Source organism: Anolis sagrei, chromosome 1, assembly GCF_037176765.1.
Source record: "Anolis sagrei isolate rAnoSag1 chromosome 1, rAnoSag1.mat, whole genome shotgun sequence".
NCBI lineage: Eukaryota > Metazoa > Chordata > Lepidosauria > Squamata > Dactyloidae > Anolis > Anolis sagrei.
Window position 1 is genome coordinate 64,175,534 of NC_090021.1, and position 15,028 is coordinate 64,190,561.

A 15,028-nucleotide genomic window follows, 5' to 3' on the forward strand; every position below is an offset into this window, starting at 1 on the left:
CTGCTGTCCATCTGCTTCCTCTGCCTCTGTGCCAAAATGAAAGTTTTACAATAAATTTGCATATATTTTAAGGCCAGTGTGAAGTGGCAGCTGAGTGAGACAATGTGAAGAGGGATGGATGGAAGGCTATATCCCACAATGGTTCTCAATTTATGGGTCCCTAGGTATTTTGTCCTACAACTCCCAGACATTACAGCCAGTTTACCAGCTGTTAGGATTTCTAAGAGTTGTAGGCCAAAACATTTGGGGATTCACAGGTTGAGAATCACTGCTATATGGGGATATGAAAGGCTACCTGTACTTTTCTTCTCAGTCAGCCTTTCAAATCCACGGGTTCCGTGTTCTTGTATTCAACCAAGTACAACTCAAACATACAGCCCGAAAAACCTACAACAATCCAGTGATTCCAGCCATGAAAGCCTTCAACAATACAACTCAAAAGTATTTTTAAAAATTCCAAAAGTAGTCCTTGATTTTGCTATGCTCTAAATAGTATACTGATGTAAAGGAATATCCTGTTGTCATTTCCTGCTGTTTCACAGATCCTTGGGCTCTCTTCAGTAGCATTTTGTAAAGATTACAGCCTGGCATATCTGAAGATTTTGCATCTGTGGATTATCCATGCATGGCTGAAAATATGCCCCAAAAATCTCAAAGGCGAACCTTGATTTTGCTATTTGACATAATGAATGACATTTGATGTAATGAATTCCATTGTATAGACTGGGACTTAAGTGTCCACAAATTTTAGTATCCATAGCAAGAGCTGGAACAGGACTATTGTCCTTATTGTATTGGTTCCTTTTCCTGAACAGTAGCGGCTTAGTCCAAAGAGAGAGAATACATATAGCACTTATTTAGAAGAAATGCTCCCTCAAGTGGTGAGAATGATGTTTAATCTTAAACAGTTTATTTCTTTCCTCCTTCCATGCAGATATCTGGAAATATAGGCCTATTGTGAAGCAATAGAATTTGTTGTAGCTGAAATTTCTATAAGCAGCATATAATGTGAATGAAAAACAGAAGATCAACTTCTCTATTTAGAATATGGACAGCAATGATAGTGTACATGCAGCAGCTTGTCTCAGTTAGTCATAAGCTTCACTAGTCTGCCTTGAATGGGCGGTATCTGAACTTACTCTTGAACCATGAGAGTTTCTACAATTCTTGTATCTCACACAGCACAGGCCAGCTATTATTTTCACAAAGTAATTTCTAAACTTAACCCCAATAAATGCATAAAGCACAGGGTTCATACAACAATGGAGGAAGGCAAATGTTTCTGTTATGTATTTTGCATAGGTCATTTGCTTGTCACCCTGGCAGTCCTTATCCAATGTTTTCATCGATGCAGCTTTCATGAGGAGAACCATGTTATAGGGAACTTGGCATATTAGGAAAACAGTCACAATCGAGACTACCACACGAATGGCTTTGCTTCTTTTCGAGTTGTGAGCCTGCACTAGTGTTTTGACAATGAAGGTATAACAAAAAACCATAAACAGCATGGGGATGAAAAACCCAAATAAAAGCTGGATGGTGATTATCAACAATTTCAATGTGACATCAAATTCTGTGCTGGATTTGTGTTCACAAATGTTCTCTGACACATTGGTTGATGGTGCATAGCTTCCACTAAATATGAAAGTAGGGCAGGAAATTAAAATGGATGCTACCCACACAGTCAAACAGATCACTTTCCTGTAGGCTAGAGTCCTTGATCGAAACTTAAATGATCTGGTTGCTTGCACAATGGAAATGTATCGGTCCATGCTTATACAAGCCAGGAGCAACATGCCGCAAACAAAGTTATGTGCATAGATACCTTTGATGAGCTTGCACATGAAATCACCAAAGATCCAGTTGTTCATAGCATAATTTACTGCCCAGAAAGGGAGAGTAAGAACAAACAATATGTCTACAATTGCCATATTGCATAGATATAAGTCAGTCATAGATTCAGTCTTCTTGTATAAAGAAAATGTAATCACTACAAATATATTACCCACAAGGCCAAACACACATATCAGTGAGTAGGCAACAGGAAGAAACATTTTTGTGAAGTTTCGGACTTCATTCTTGTCACACGGCGTCGAAATATCCAGGCTATAGGAATAATCAAAAATGGTAGTTTCTTCCTGAAAATGACAATGAAACAAGTTAAGGTTTGTCAGCGTAGTTCAATAAATTCTGCTCAAAGCAATGAAAATTCATAGAAGTACATACACTGAGTGAACAAAAAGTTCACTCACAGGGCCATTCCCTTCCAACCTCAAGACAAAATCCCCCTTGTTTTCAAGAAAGGCTTTGGGCGTAACACATGGGGGTGTGTGACTGCAATGGAATGGGGGGGGGGGTCTTAATTTTGGATTCAACACTAGCTTCATCATCAGATATTGAACTGGTCAGGAGACTTTGGTTGTCTTAGCACCAGTTATTTATGTTGTTTCATCATTTTGTTGCCAGAGATGGGGAGAGATGTTTATGGGATCCTCTGTGTATATCCTATAATTTCTGGTACTATTCACGTTGATTCGAGTGATGGGATGGATATCATCTGTTGGTGTGCATCAGGAAGCAAATTATCTTAGATCAGCACTGTTTTTCCCCCATTCAATATTTGTACTGAAAACGGTTTGGCTAGATAGCTCATTCATTTTTTTTTGACAGGTTGATCATTCCTTATCCAAAGCTGAAATAGAGCAAACTCCAAAATTGTCCACATGGGTGTCTGAGACAGCAACACCTTTGCTTCAATGTAGACAATGGTTCAATGTAGAGAATTGTCATTTCATGTGTAGAAGTATTACAAACATTGTGTACAAAATGACCTTCGGCGTTATGAATAATAGGCTCTGTAAATTTGTTCTTAAGTTGCATTTCTGTATAAGTTGGAACAGGTACTATTTTAAGTGTAACTCCAGCCATTTTTTTTTTTTGAAAAAGTTTTGAATAGCACAGGAGAACACTCCTATAACATCTGTTTTGCTGTTTATAGCCTTGTTCAGAGGATTTCACCTCATTTTCTGTTCCTGTGACAATTGGATTTGGAAAAGGTTGGCTTGTAGTGGAAACAAGAATTGGTGATAAAGCTTCAGTGGAGGTTTTTCTTGTGATAGCTCTAACAGGAGTGACTTTCCCTTCTGAGGGGTAGATTTCCTCTCACTCCCTTTGTCTCACCCCCATTTGTAACTAGGAATCGTATGTCAATCAGATGTTTGTAACTCGGTGACTGCTTATATAAGGTGTATATTCATCATAAATGAATTTCATATTTAGATTTGTGCCCCTTCTCCAAGATATCTCATTATGTTTGCATATGCAAAATACTAGGGCTGGTCAATTCGTTTCGTTAATTCGTAATTCGTTAAAAAATTCGTTAATTTTTGAATTACGAAACGATTACAAAACTTTTTTTTAACCTGGAAGTGTTTTTAAATATCGAAACGGCAGGCGCCAAAAAATTTTGTATTTCCGTCCATTTCGGAAATACGTAAGATGGCCGCCTGCCGATGCTTGCTGGGAGCTCTCCTCTCTCGGCGCCGGCTGAGCAAGTGAGCGAGAGGGCGAGCGAGAGGGGCGAGTGAGCGGCGAGCCAGAGGGGCGAGCGAGCGGCGAGCTAGAGGGCCCGCCAGAGTGAGTGCCTGCCTTCCCTCCTTAATAATAATTTTAATTTCTCCTCCCTATTCTACTAAATTAATAATTAAATTTAAAAAATATTTTAAAAATATTGAAAAAAAAGGGCGCCATCTTTACAAAATGTTTTGTAAATATTTACGAAATTTCGTAAATACCGAACTTTTTTTTTGAAAATTTTGTAATTATTTTAAATATCGAAACAAAAAAAACCCCCAATTACAAATCGATTTTAGAAACAAATTTTTGCGTTGTTACCCAGGCCTAGCAAATACAGGTATTCCAGTGTTCCCCCTTTCTCAAAATCTAAGGACCTCACCAGATGGGCAGGGGTAAAGTTGAGGGGGGGGGGGGCAGCAAAAGGGACTATCAGGCTCTGTGTCCTCCCATCAGTATCTATTTTCTGTCTTCCCACGTTGTTTCCCCCTTCAGATCCATCTTTCCTTGCTACCCCTTTGCTTCTTCAGTGAGGGTTTGGGTAACACCAGACTCCTCTAGAGGCACTCCGGGCTCCTGAAATTGAGCCCCATGCAGTCCCACCAGAAGTGGCCCAATGTAATGTCATGGGCTCCATGAGACTCTGTTGTGGCAGTGGAAAGAGGTGGGGAGAAGACGCTCCTCTCTCTGTATCTGATGAGGTCCTAAAATACTTCTGGTCACAAGCATTTCAGGTAAGGGATATTCAGCCTGAATGTATCTGACAGACTTGTCTGACACTCGGAAAACCACTGTACTACAGATTTGACAGTGACAAGGTGAGGTTCCTTCCTCTCAGTGCCCTATTTCTTCCTGTTGCTAGAGGAGAGCAGGGTTCCTCTGTCTTTCTTGCTTGAAACACAAACACATATATACAAGAGAAGGAGAAGAGTAGGTAGGAAACAACAGAGTGTGAAAATATACTGATTTTTTAAAATAAGGAATAAAGGAGTGCTGTCAGGAGGTAGTTTTATTTACTAATACAGTATAATTTGTCTGGGAGCACTATCGGGAGACATCTTAGTATGGGCAGCTGCTCTCGCTGCTTTACTTACCTACTTCACCCCACCAGAAAATTTTACACATGTTAAGTGTGTTTGCCCCCTCCCAAAAAGCTAATCAATTTTTTCTTAATTCTCTAAATTTCTAGCATAGCAGAAAAAGAAACACTGAAAATATTTGAATCCTTTTAATGATTGAATCCTTTGGGTTTAAATGTACATATTGTATGATTTTTTTAAGCATGTCCTGCTTTAAATATCCTTTAGGAGAGATGAAGTGGAGTATAAATACTACTGCTTCTACTATTACTACTACTACTAATTGCTTAGTCCTTCAAATTTTATATCATCTGAGCTTGAAGAAAAGATCTGGAATACTTAAATCTTTACATATTTGTAAACACTTAAGGATTAAAAATGTTACTCAACTTCAAATTTTGTTTCTCTTGTACCTACTTCTTAAACAGTGCATTTTAATGTTGAGACAAATATTTTTAATGTTTATGTATGCATATAATGAACTTGCGTTTTGGCATTGAATGTTTGCTGTTTGTATGTTGTGTTCTGCCCTGATTCCCCTTTGGGGTGAGAAAAGCAGAATATAAATGTTTTTTTTTTAAAAAAAATAATTATAAAATATCATAGTTTGTGGGGGTTTTTTTAAAAAAAATCAATATATAAGTATACTATTGTGTATGATTTTTTTCATCAACTTCCTAATAATTCTATCTTTTGTTGTTCCATGCTGGCAAATAAGAATCGAGCGAGCATATTTAACACAATAAAGTGTTTTTGGAATCAGTAGTGCTTTGAGCAAATCTACAATCAAAAAGGAACTATTTTGTAAAAGAAGCCAGCAGTGTTTGATACAAAGGGGAAGGCTGAAGCACAATAGTGGGTCAGGCAAGGAAAACCACAGGATGCTGAAATTGAATCCAAATTCCCAGTTCCTTATTTGTTTGAAATTCTCACATACAGTTTTGGACCAGATCAGAGTTTATTCCATTTTGTAGAGCAAAAGTGGGCAAAGTGTAGTCTGCAGATACACATGTTTCCAAAGGCTTTTTATGAAGCTCATGTTTGCACTAATTTTCTAAAAGTCATGAACCCCAAAATATTTTTTTTAAATGCAGACACCCTTTCCTGAAAAGAGCCCTTGTTGCCGCTCCTTGATAGGCATTTACCAAAACGGCTAAAAATCAGCTTCAAAACCCATATCCTGCCCGATATCCAAGGCTTTCTGGGAAGTGTGCCTATTTATTTCTTTAAAAGAACATATTTAATCTATATCTCACTTTTTAACTCAGATTTAGATGACCTTAAACAAGTCATAAACTTGCCGTCTTGAAAAAAAGTGGGCTTTCAAGGCAAAATGGGGATTTGAACACTGGTCTTCTGGTGGAGTTGCCAAGTTTTCAAAATAGAATCAGGGACAATCAAAATCCATGACATTCAGAGTTGGGAGACAAGAAGGAGCTATTAATAAGACTGTGGTGTAATTAAAGTCCAAATGAAAACACAAATTTCAGTTAAATTAGCCATGTATAAAATTAACATATTGTCTAAATTCATAAATGACAACATACACACATTTCTATCATTATGGAGACTCTGCACCTCAAAATGCTAGATTATTTTCCCACCTCTTTCAGTTTTTCAACCCTTAAATATGGGAGCATCCTTTACAATAAAGAACTTCTGGAAACTCTTCCAGATTTCCAGCACAACACTTAATCCCTAACACCATGCTGGGTGAATAAATTCCATTCATAACACTATAGCTTCAAAGGAAAAGAAAAATCTGTTTGGAAGTTCACACAGTTCTCCTTTCTCTCTACAGTTGGTTTTCAATTGGCATTGCCTCCTTCTTGGTCATTTCTCTTAAAGGATCAGTGGTGGCATCAAGGTTAGTCTCTGGGTTTTAGTCTAAAACATTAAAAGAGCTATACAAGGTGTGTGATCTATTTTAAGGTCGGGAGCTCTGCACTTTGAATAAATTCTCCAAACTACATAAGAGATTAAACACTTCACTAAAATGCAAGCTGTCAGCTGCCACTGAGATATGTTCAGCAATCAAGAACTTACTCCACTCATTATAATCTTCTCACTTCCTTCTTTGACCAGGAAATAATTTGGCAAATTCAGCAGACTAAACAGGCTCTGTAAAGGAAAGTAGATTAACAAAAGAGTATATAGGATTACATGTGTTGGATAAGGTTTGTGGAGAAACTGGTCAAAATCTAACAAACACTAACCAAGTCTTGTGCTGCATTACAGAATGCCAGGCCTGTAGCCGGGTGTGTGTGTGTGTTAGGGGTTCAACCCCTCCCCCCCAATTTTCAGGTTAAAAAAACTGGTATACTCATGAATTTTAATTGGTTAACCAAATCCCCATGTTAAGTCTATGAGACGCAAAAAATTAAGAGTCCCTCCAGAACTGCAAGCACTATCTCAGGCAAATATTGACAATTTATTCACACTGTCATTACTTGCAGCAATAGCCAATGTAGCGAAGCAACCAAGTTGGGGGGGGGGGGCTTGAATGTTCTCATTAAAGAGGCCAGACTTGGTGGAGGTGGTTGACAGGGGCGGAGCTGCAGGCTATTGAAGGCTGCTCTGTCCCCTGCTGTGCTCTTTGCTTCAGCGTGAGCTAGGAGACAGGTTTCAATCCCCCCCCCGTGAAATTTTCAAACCCCTCCCCCCCCCGAAATTTTCAACCCCTCCCCAAAAACATTTCTGGCTACAGACCTGACTGCACATTCCTATTTGTCATAATTCTTGTAAACTGTAAGCCACTTCATCAGATCCATTACTCCTTAGAAAATAATGTATCAGAGCTAATGAATAGCATTAGAGTCTGAATGAAGATATCCAAATCTTAACTGACTTTTGTGTTTAAACCTGTGTACAGTTTTTATAGAAACAGAAAAAAATATCATAGCCAGATACCCATTCACACCACAGGAAAAAAACTCTCCATTTTATGGAGGCAGTCTATAGTGAGAATGGGTCCTGGGGTGTAACAGTTGGGAAGCAAAATGAAAATCTAGGGCACTCCCAGACAGCAGAAAATTCCACTTCAAAACGGCTTTAAAAACCCTGGGTCAGGACAGACTGTAGTCTGCACACTGCCAAAGAGGCTTGTGCTTTACATAGGAGTTGTCTACATGTTCTCCTGGTACCTACCAGGAGAACAGGGAGACAACCACCACCCCCTCCCCAAATCCCTTTAAAAAGTGATAAAAAGTGAATTATTTATGGGGCCAACATTTCCCTTCTGCTGACCCTCTCCTGGTGCTTAGGAATGATGTGCCAGGAGAAGGGGGAGGAGAGGGTCGGCAGAATGGAAATGTCAGCCCCGTAAGTCATTTTCTTTTTTAAACACTTTTTTTAATGGATTTGGGGAGGGGATTAGAGACCTCTCACGTTTCCCAGGTCTGATTCAGTCCAGAAAATGTGATACTGCTGTCTGAACTGCCCTCTCAAAATTCCAGGACTTCAGAAGGGGCAGTCCAGACAGCAGTCATAGTGGGTTTGCCCCACGCATTCCAAGAAAGTGTAGAACAAACCAACTAACAAATAATCTTGCCATGAAGCAGTTTTCCTGCTTTGTGGCAAATGCAATCTCTTTTCTGTGGGACATCCTGCTCTTGCTCTTAAAGGGCTGTCTGGATGTACCCCTTGTCCTCAAGCAAGGATTTTGCCCCTCCAAATGAAATTTTCCTTCAGTCATTGAAGAAATGTAAAACTGTAGTCTAGAACTTAGATTATTAGTTTAGTCATTTAAAGAAAGAAAGTGAGCAACCTTCCAAAGGGAAATTAAAATACAAGATATGTATGACTTTGGGTTTCTCTGCAATGCTAAGAATTTGAGGAGTGAAGGAAAATATAATTTTGGAGGACAAAATTATTATTTGGGGGCACTGTCCTCATTCCCTCCATCCTCTGCCTCTTTCATCATCTCATGTCTTATTTACTCAAATCATTGGTGATATTGGTAGATTTATGAGTGATTTGCAGTGAATCAGCAAGTGTTTCTGAGGATTAATCTAACATCTGCAACAAAGAACTCATCTATCACCATCATCCACCCCCCTCCCCCCTGACAAAATAGTAGGTGGCTGGAAATTAAACTTTGGGGAAAACCAGCAATTGATTTTTGGATTACACTAAACTAGTGAATTCAGTACTGATAATGATCACGATTCGTGGGCTGAGCAAACACCCAAAAAATCATTTTCATCATGGTTCTAGCCAAAAGCAAAGTAGATCCCATAAGTCTTCTATGGGGAAGGATAATTAGCCATTTAACACTCTATAATTATATTGCTTTGGGTGGTAACTATTAAAGATGGTATAGTAATATAATAATGTCAGCTGAATTATGTCAACTGAATGTCAGCTGAATTATGATTTTACATCAATTAATTAGACTAGTATCAGACATAAAGTATCAAAACAGTGTGATATTTTCAGCAACAAGATATTTGAAGAATTTTAACCTCAAATGTTACTTACTCATTCAGTCTGTCCTAGTTATTAAAGGTGAAGTGCGGCTATGTGCTCCAAGCTCTGATAGCATGCATGAGGTATCTTCTAAAGCAGTGTCTAGAACTGTGTAATTCATGAAGATAAAACTATCACACTAAACGTTATGTTTGTTCCTCTATCTCAGCCTGGGATTACTTATTTTTTGCTTTAGCGGTTATTGTGGCTTTTGAAAATTCACCACGTGTCAGCTCATCAATACCACAAATCAAGGCACAAAAAAATCAGCAATGCAAGAAGAGAATGTGTAGCTGAAACTCACATGCACAAAACAACTTTCAGTTACAGTCCATTTTTCTGTCCCCTTTTGTGAAATTCATTTCTAGATTCTGTGTTATTACTGGTGAAAGGACATGTGGCAGAGTGATTTGAATGACAACTCTAGAGACAAAGGGTTTGTTCCTTGCTTGGCTATTGAAACACACTTGAGCAAATCATACATTATCAGGCCCAGAATACCCTGTGATAAGTTCATCTTAAGAGAGACGTAATTCAGAAACAGCTTGAAGGGACATCATCAACATAACTTAATTGCTGATGCATGACATTAAATTTCTCTGGGCAAAAGACAGATTTTGATACATTAAAGTAGTTCATATAAATTATGTATCACTTAAGGTGCAGAAAATATTCAAAGAAATAAGTCGCCCTAGGGCTGAGAGCGGCGGTTAACAAATGCAGCAAATGCAGCAAATAAATAAGATCTCAGGGTGGCTTTTAAAAAAAGACCACTACAGAATGACTTCTCTCTAACCTTGCTCTTTTATTTTCCCTTGCTCCATGCTCAAATGAACTGTCCATCTTTGAAATCAAGTCTAACTGCTTTGAGTGTTTCTGTGACCAAAGATTTATTTAAGGCAGCTACACTTTTAAAACTTAACATGAAAAATGACTAAAAAAAAATGAGGCAAGTAGCTGTTTGGAAGAACGTATGGTCTGTTGAAAGCTTGGAGCAGGGAAGGAACTGATACAGCCGGATCATCATGTTGGATTGCAAATCCCAGTAGCTCTAGCCAGCATAGGAATAATGCTGAAAGTTGCAGTATAGCAGCTGTAGAGCCATATTATACAATTTGTGTTACAAAGGAAGTGGGGGGGGGGGGCTGTCTTCTTGCAAGACTTATTTTACTCAAAATTGGTGAAGACAATTTCTAGGTATAGAATGCTGCAATATCTAGAAATCCTAAACTTGAATGGATTTCTTTGTTGTTCTATGTAAAAATACACTGCTGATTTATAAGGATGGGTGTTCTGCTGTCAACAATTTGGAATCAGAAATATTTCCTCTTCTACTATAAATTGTCCTGAGATCTATCAGCAAAAGGTAGATATGCCTAGCATTTAATGCTCACAATAATACCTTATTTCTTTATTCACTCCAAAATAGGTTCTACTCAGCACAGTGGGTCTTATACACTGCTAAATGTGCTGAGGATTACAACCTTAGGTTGTAATCTTGTACCTGCTCATTGGGGAGCAAGACAGATTGGCCGTAAGTTGAACACATCGAGTCAAGATGCAGAAATGTGGGCTGTGATTGCTGCTCTACAATGAGGTCAAGAACAAGCAGCTTGCACATATGTGGCTCCTCAAAATTGCTGTTCCTGCATTCAGCTCACTTGCGTCATGCCAACATTTTGGAGCACAATTGTGGTAAACTCAAACATTTTCCCTGCCAAAACAGGTTTTACATTAAAAATCAATATTTTTTCCACAGCATCGAATAATTTCTTTCATCCGCTCTTCTGTTCCAAATTGCAAACTTAAAAAATTTCTTGCAAAAACTGCTCAACAGAGCATCCTACTTGGAACTTTATCAGAACTGTGTGAGCTCTGATGACGCATCTTTCTTAAAACAGCAAAAGTCAAACCCATGACTAGCAGGTAATTTTTAAATTCAACCATGTACCCTTCTTTCCAGAAATCTGTGGCATTTCCTTTGGCAAAATAATAATAATAATAATAATAATAATAATAATAATAATAATTCAACATTCTAAAAGAAGGAAGGCTGTATGCAAGAATAAAAAAAATAACAGACTTACTGAAACTTTCCCTTGGATTCTGTGAATTCTCCTCTTGCTGGTCTCCCTTACAGCCAAAGACCAACCTATATCAACTTATTTTGAGCATACTAGCCACGTTATGTACCCTTGAGTATTGATCCTTTCTATTTTCAAGTTAGTATTATATATCATCTGAAGCACTCCCATTTTCTTTGGAAGACATAAGTGCTCAAACTGAAAATATATGATAGTACAGAGAATTCTTGGCGTCCCCAGTGGTGCAGTGGGTTAAACCACTGAGCTGCTGAGCTTGTTGACCAAAAGGTCACAGGTTCAAACCCGGGGAGCGGCGTGAGCTTCCGCCTTCAGCCCCTGCTTCTACCAACCTAGCAGTTTGAAAACTTGAGGTCAATAGGTACTGCTCTGATGGTAACAAGCTCCATGCAGGCATGCTGGCCACATGATCTTGGAAAGATGTCTACGGACAACCCCAGCTCTTTGGCTTAGAAATGGAGATGAGCACCAACCCTCAGAGTCAGACACGACTGGACTTAATGTCAGTGGAAAACCTTTACCTACAGAGAATTCTTATAAACAGCTGTGAAGTACAGGTCCCATTTAACTGTGACAAAAGACATGGTAACCAAGTGTTGTTAGATATTACGGGAATTATGACTAACCAAGCACCAAGAATGGATAAAGAAAAGATCATTATAAATAGATGGAAGGTCTACTTCAACTGGGTGAAAAATGGAGGAGCCAACGATCACATCAAAGAAAAAAAAATACAAACTCTACAAGTGGCTGGATCTGCAAGATTAGTAGAAATATACTGTGGTTGAGGAGGGAGAGAGAGGGAAGGAGGGAGGGAGAGGGAGGGAAGGTGGGGATACTATAATCTACACCACTGTAAATTAGCATAATGTCTTTAATATCTGTTGAATTACTCAGGATTTATATGTGTAACACTTGAAATTTAGCTTATTGATTTGTGTTTATAACACAATAAAATATGTTTTAAAAAAAGAAATGGTAAGCAATGTCTTCCGAGCCACGGAACATCTGCATTTACAAATTAAATGTCCTGTATAGTTTGATTTGGCAGATCTGTTTGTGAAAATGAATTTTAATAGCATGAAGCACTCCAATGACGGTAGGAATTAATTTACTCTTGTGGAGAAGCTGCACCTGTCAAAATTTTATCATGAAGCTGCAACAGTGAAAGAACCAATCATGGCTGAGGGACCAATTATGTTTCGGATTCAGGAAGCATCTTTATCATCTACCCATTGGTTTTAAGAAATGTATTTTCTTGTCTTCTTATCAGAATTCCATCTTGGTTGTCAGTAAGATTTTCCAAGATGAGATAAGACCTCTGTCACATTTTAAAGAAAGTTAAGTCTTTTACAGAATTGCCTTCTTTCCCAAGAGCTGGAAACACTTAAAACAATATTTTTCATTGATATCAAAATATTAATTAAAGCTCTATTTTTTTCATGTCAGGAGCAACTTGAGAAACATCAAGTCACTTCTGGTGTGAGAGAATTGGCTGTCTGTAAGGACGTTGCCTGCGGGACGCCCGGATGTTTTATCATCCTGTAGGAAGCTTCTCTCATGTGCCTGCATGAGAAGCTGGAGCTGATAGATGGGAGTTCACCCTACTCCCCGGATTTGAACTGCCTACCCTTGGTCAGCAGTCCTGTCAAGGGTTTAACCCATTGCGCCACTGCGGGCTCCAGCACTAATTTTAAGCACCAAAGACTTTGGTTATCCTACTTGACCTAGCCTGGGGACCTTGTTAAAACATTAAATAAATTCCTGGCTCCTTCCCTGGCCCTTTTATAAGAGAAAAAACCCTAAACTTTAGAGGAGATTGACATTGTTGGTAAAATTTCTGAATCATTTCCTTAATCCCAAACTGAAGTTTACAGGAGTAGGTTTCCCAAACTTCATGTTTGAATATGTTTGAACATCCAAGGGACTAGATAGATATGAGAAATGAGGACAGGTGTAAACCAAATGTTATTTGAGTTCAGACTGTCCTCATTAATGGTGCTACAACAGATTTTTTTTTGTTTATTGTTACTCTGTTAGTTAATGTGGTTACAAAATCTTATCAGTCATCAGATTTCAGTACGTTTCCTCTCACCGTATACCTAGCAAGAAAATGATGTTGCTGAGAAATAGGTCATGGAACATGTAGCAGCTGTATTGCAAGATTTAAAAAATAGTGGGGAGGAGGGGAAAAATCTCTTTTGAGACAAAAATATTATCAACATAAAATAGTAAACTATGCTTCCTCAGAATCTTGTTCTACTTCGGTTGCAAAGATATGCATCCACGGTGGTTTTGTCCATACACAACTGTATGTTCCTGTGTTTTATTTAACTTGTACATTACAACATTGCAAATCTGACAGTTCTCTCTCAAACTCTAGCCATATTTTTACAACTCCTTATCTCTGACAATGGGCAAACCATCAGTATTTGTTGAAATTACTATTTTATTGTGTAGGCTATTCAATGTTTCATACTTAATTTGTATAACAATCTTTCTGGTATTCTCATGATTCAACAATCCATTTGACTTTGGCTTTTTCTAATTTTGCTTAGTGCTACCACAGAACACACCCTAAATAAAATGTACATGGCAGCATTTGAGTTGCACTATTATCCCCCAGAACTCATATTTTGTACTATACCTGTAAATAAATTGCCTTTCAAAGTTCAAAATGGCATTTGTACTGTTTCATAAAATGGCCACCGGAAGAGGAAAGTTTCTCCAGCTGTTTCTCGCAGTAGCTCATTAGTCAGGTTTTTTGCAGTATCAATAGGCAACCCTGGCAGCTTATCAGTGTATAACTTACACAAAATCCTATACTTTTTCTGAGAGGTTGGTCTCCACTAAAAAGTTAGAAAAAATGGCACAAAGTCTGCAAGCTGTGTTTTGGTTCTAAGGGCTCATGAGAAGGGCAACTCTCAGATCTTTCTCAGACAAAATGTCATGAGAAATTTTGGATGAGTCTTAGCTATCATTATCCAAAGGTCAGTATCTTCCTTAAACTTTAAATTACTAACAGCTCCTTGAAACTACACCTTCTAACATGGACCACATCTAACAAATCTCCTTCTCTGCAAAGCCCAAAAATGTGTAAGACATAGGGTGATTCTGTATCCAGCTGTACAACAAAGAGCCAATTTAGTATCAGATTCCCATTTCTCATAGGCTTTCCACCCACTAAACAGAGTTCCATTTTTGTGCCTCATTCTCTAGGGTTTTAAGAATTTATGGTGGTGATTTTTTTAATTACCTAATATTGGCAAGATGGTCAAGAGTGTTGATTGCAGCTCCCCTCTCAAACTTTTACATATCTTTTCATTCCTATGCAGCCTGACTTCTCATACTTTGGAATAATTTTACATATGTTTAGTTCATGTCTTCTGATGGCTATAATTAAAATGTGAAAAGTTGGGGAGTACTAGCTGGCAGAGAGATAATTCCACAATTAAAGACCAAGGCTATTATAAAAAATGTTCACTTGCCTTTTAAACAATATGCGGGCACATGCAACAATTCTTCAGAATTTTTCTTCCCTTGGAAATGATTACCAGGAATTAAAATGCTACAACAGGTGTCAGCTTTTAAAAAAGTAAATGTGTCTGAAAAGTTTTACAATATTTAAGGAAGTGCTTTTGGAACTTCAGTTTCACAAAGTAACCAGGACATAATGTAACTATATTATATGTAAGTTATTGCTGAATGTTACTCTTGACCATATTTCATAAAATATGTACAACCACCTGTCACTTCAAGTAAAGTAAAGATAAATCTGACTCTGTGGGGTGAAATCTGACTCTGGGG

The 15,028-nt window shown here is 38.2% G+C and overlaps 1 protein-coding gene across 2 annotated transcripts; it reads right to left on the reverse strand.

Annotated features, from left to right (window-relative positions):
- Positions 1 to 9,708, reverse strand: CCR6 (C-C motif chemokine receptor 6). 2 transcript variants are annotated; one of them, XM_067463196.1, is made up of 3 exons: positions 9,132 to 9,708; positions 6,699 to 6,773; positions 1 to 2,138 (listed from the first exon to the last, which is right to left on the reverse strand). In XM_067463196.1, the coding sequence occupies exons 2-3, from the start codon at positions 6,705 to 6,707 to the stop codon at positions 1,089 to 1,091; spliced, it is 1,059 nt and encodes a 352-aa protein (XP_067319297.1). In that variant the 5' UTR covers positions 6,708 to 6,773; positions 9,132 to 9,708; the 3' UTR covers positions 1 to 1,088. The 2 variants fall into 2 exon arrangements, with proteins under 2 accessions (XP_067319297.1, XP_067319298.1); XM_067463197.1 differs by lacking the exon at positions 9,132 to 9,708 and having other exon boundaries at positions 6,699 to 6,887.
- Between the last annotated feature and the right edge of the window lie 5,320 nt (positions 9,709 to 15,028).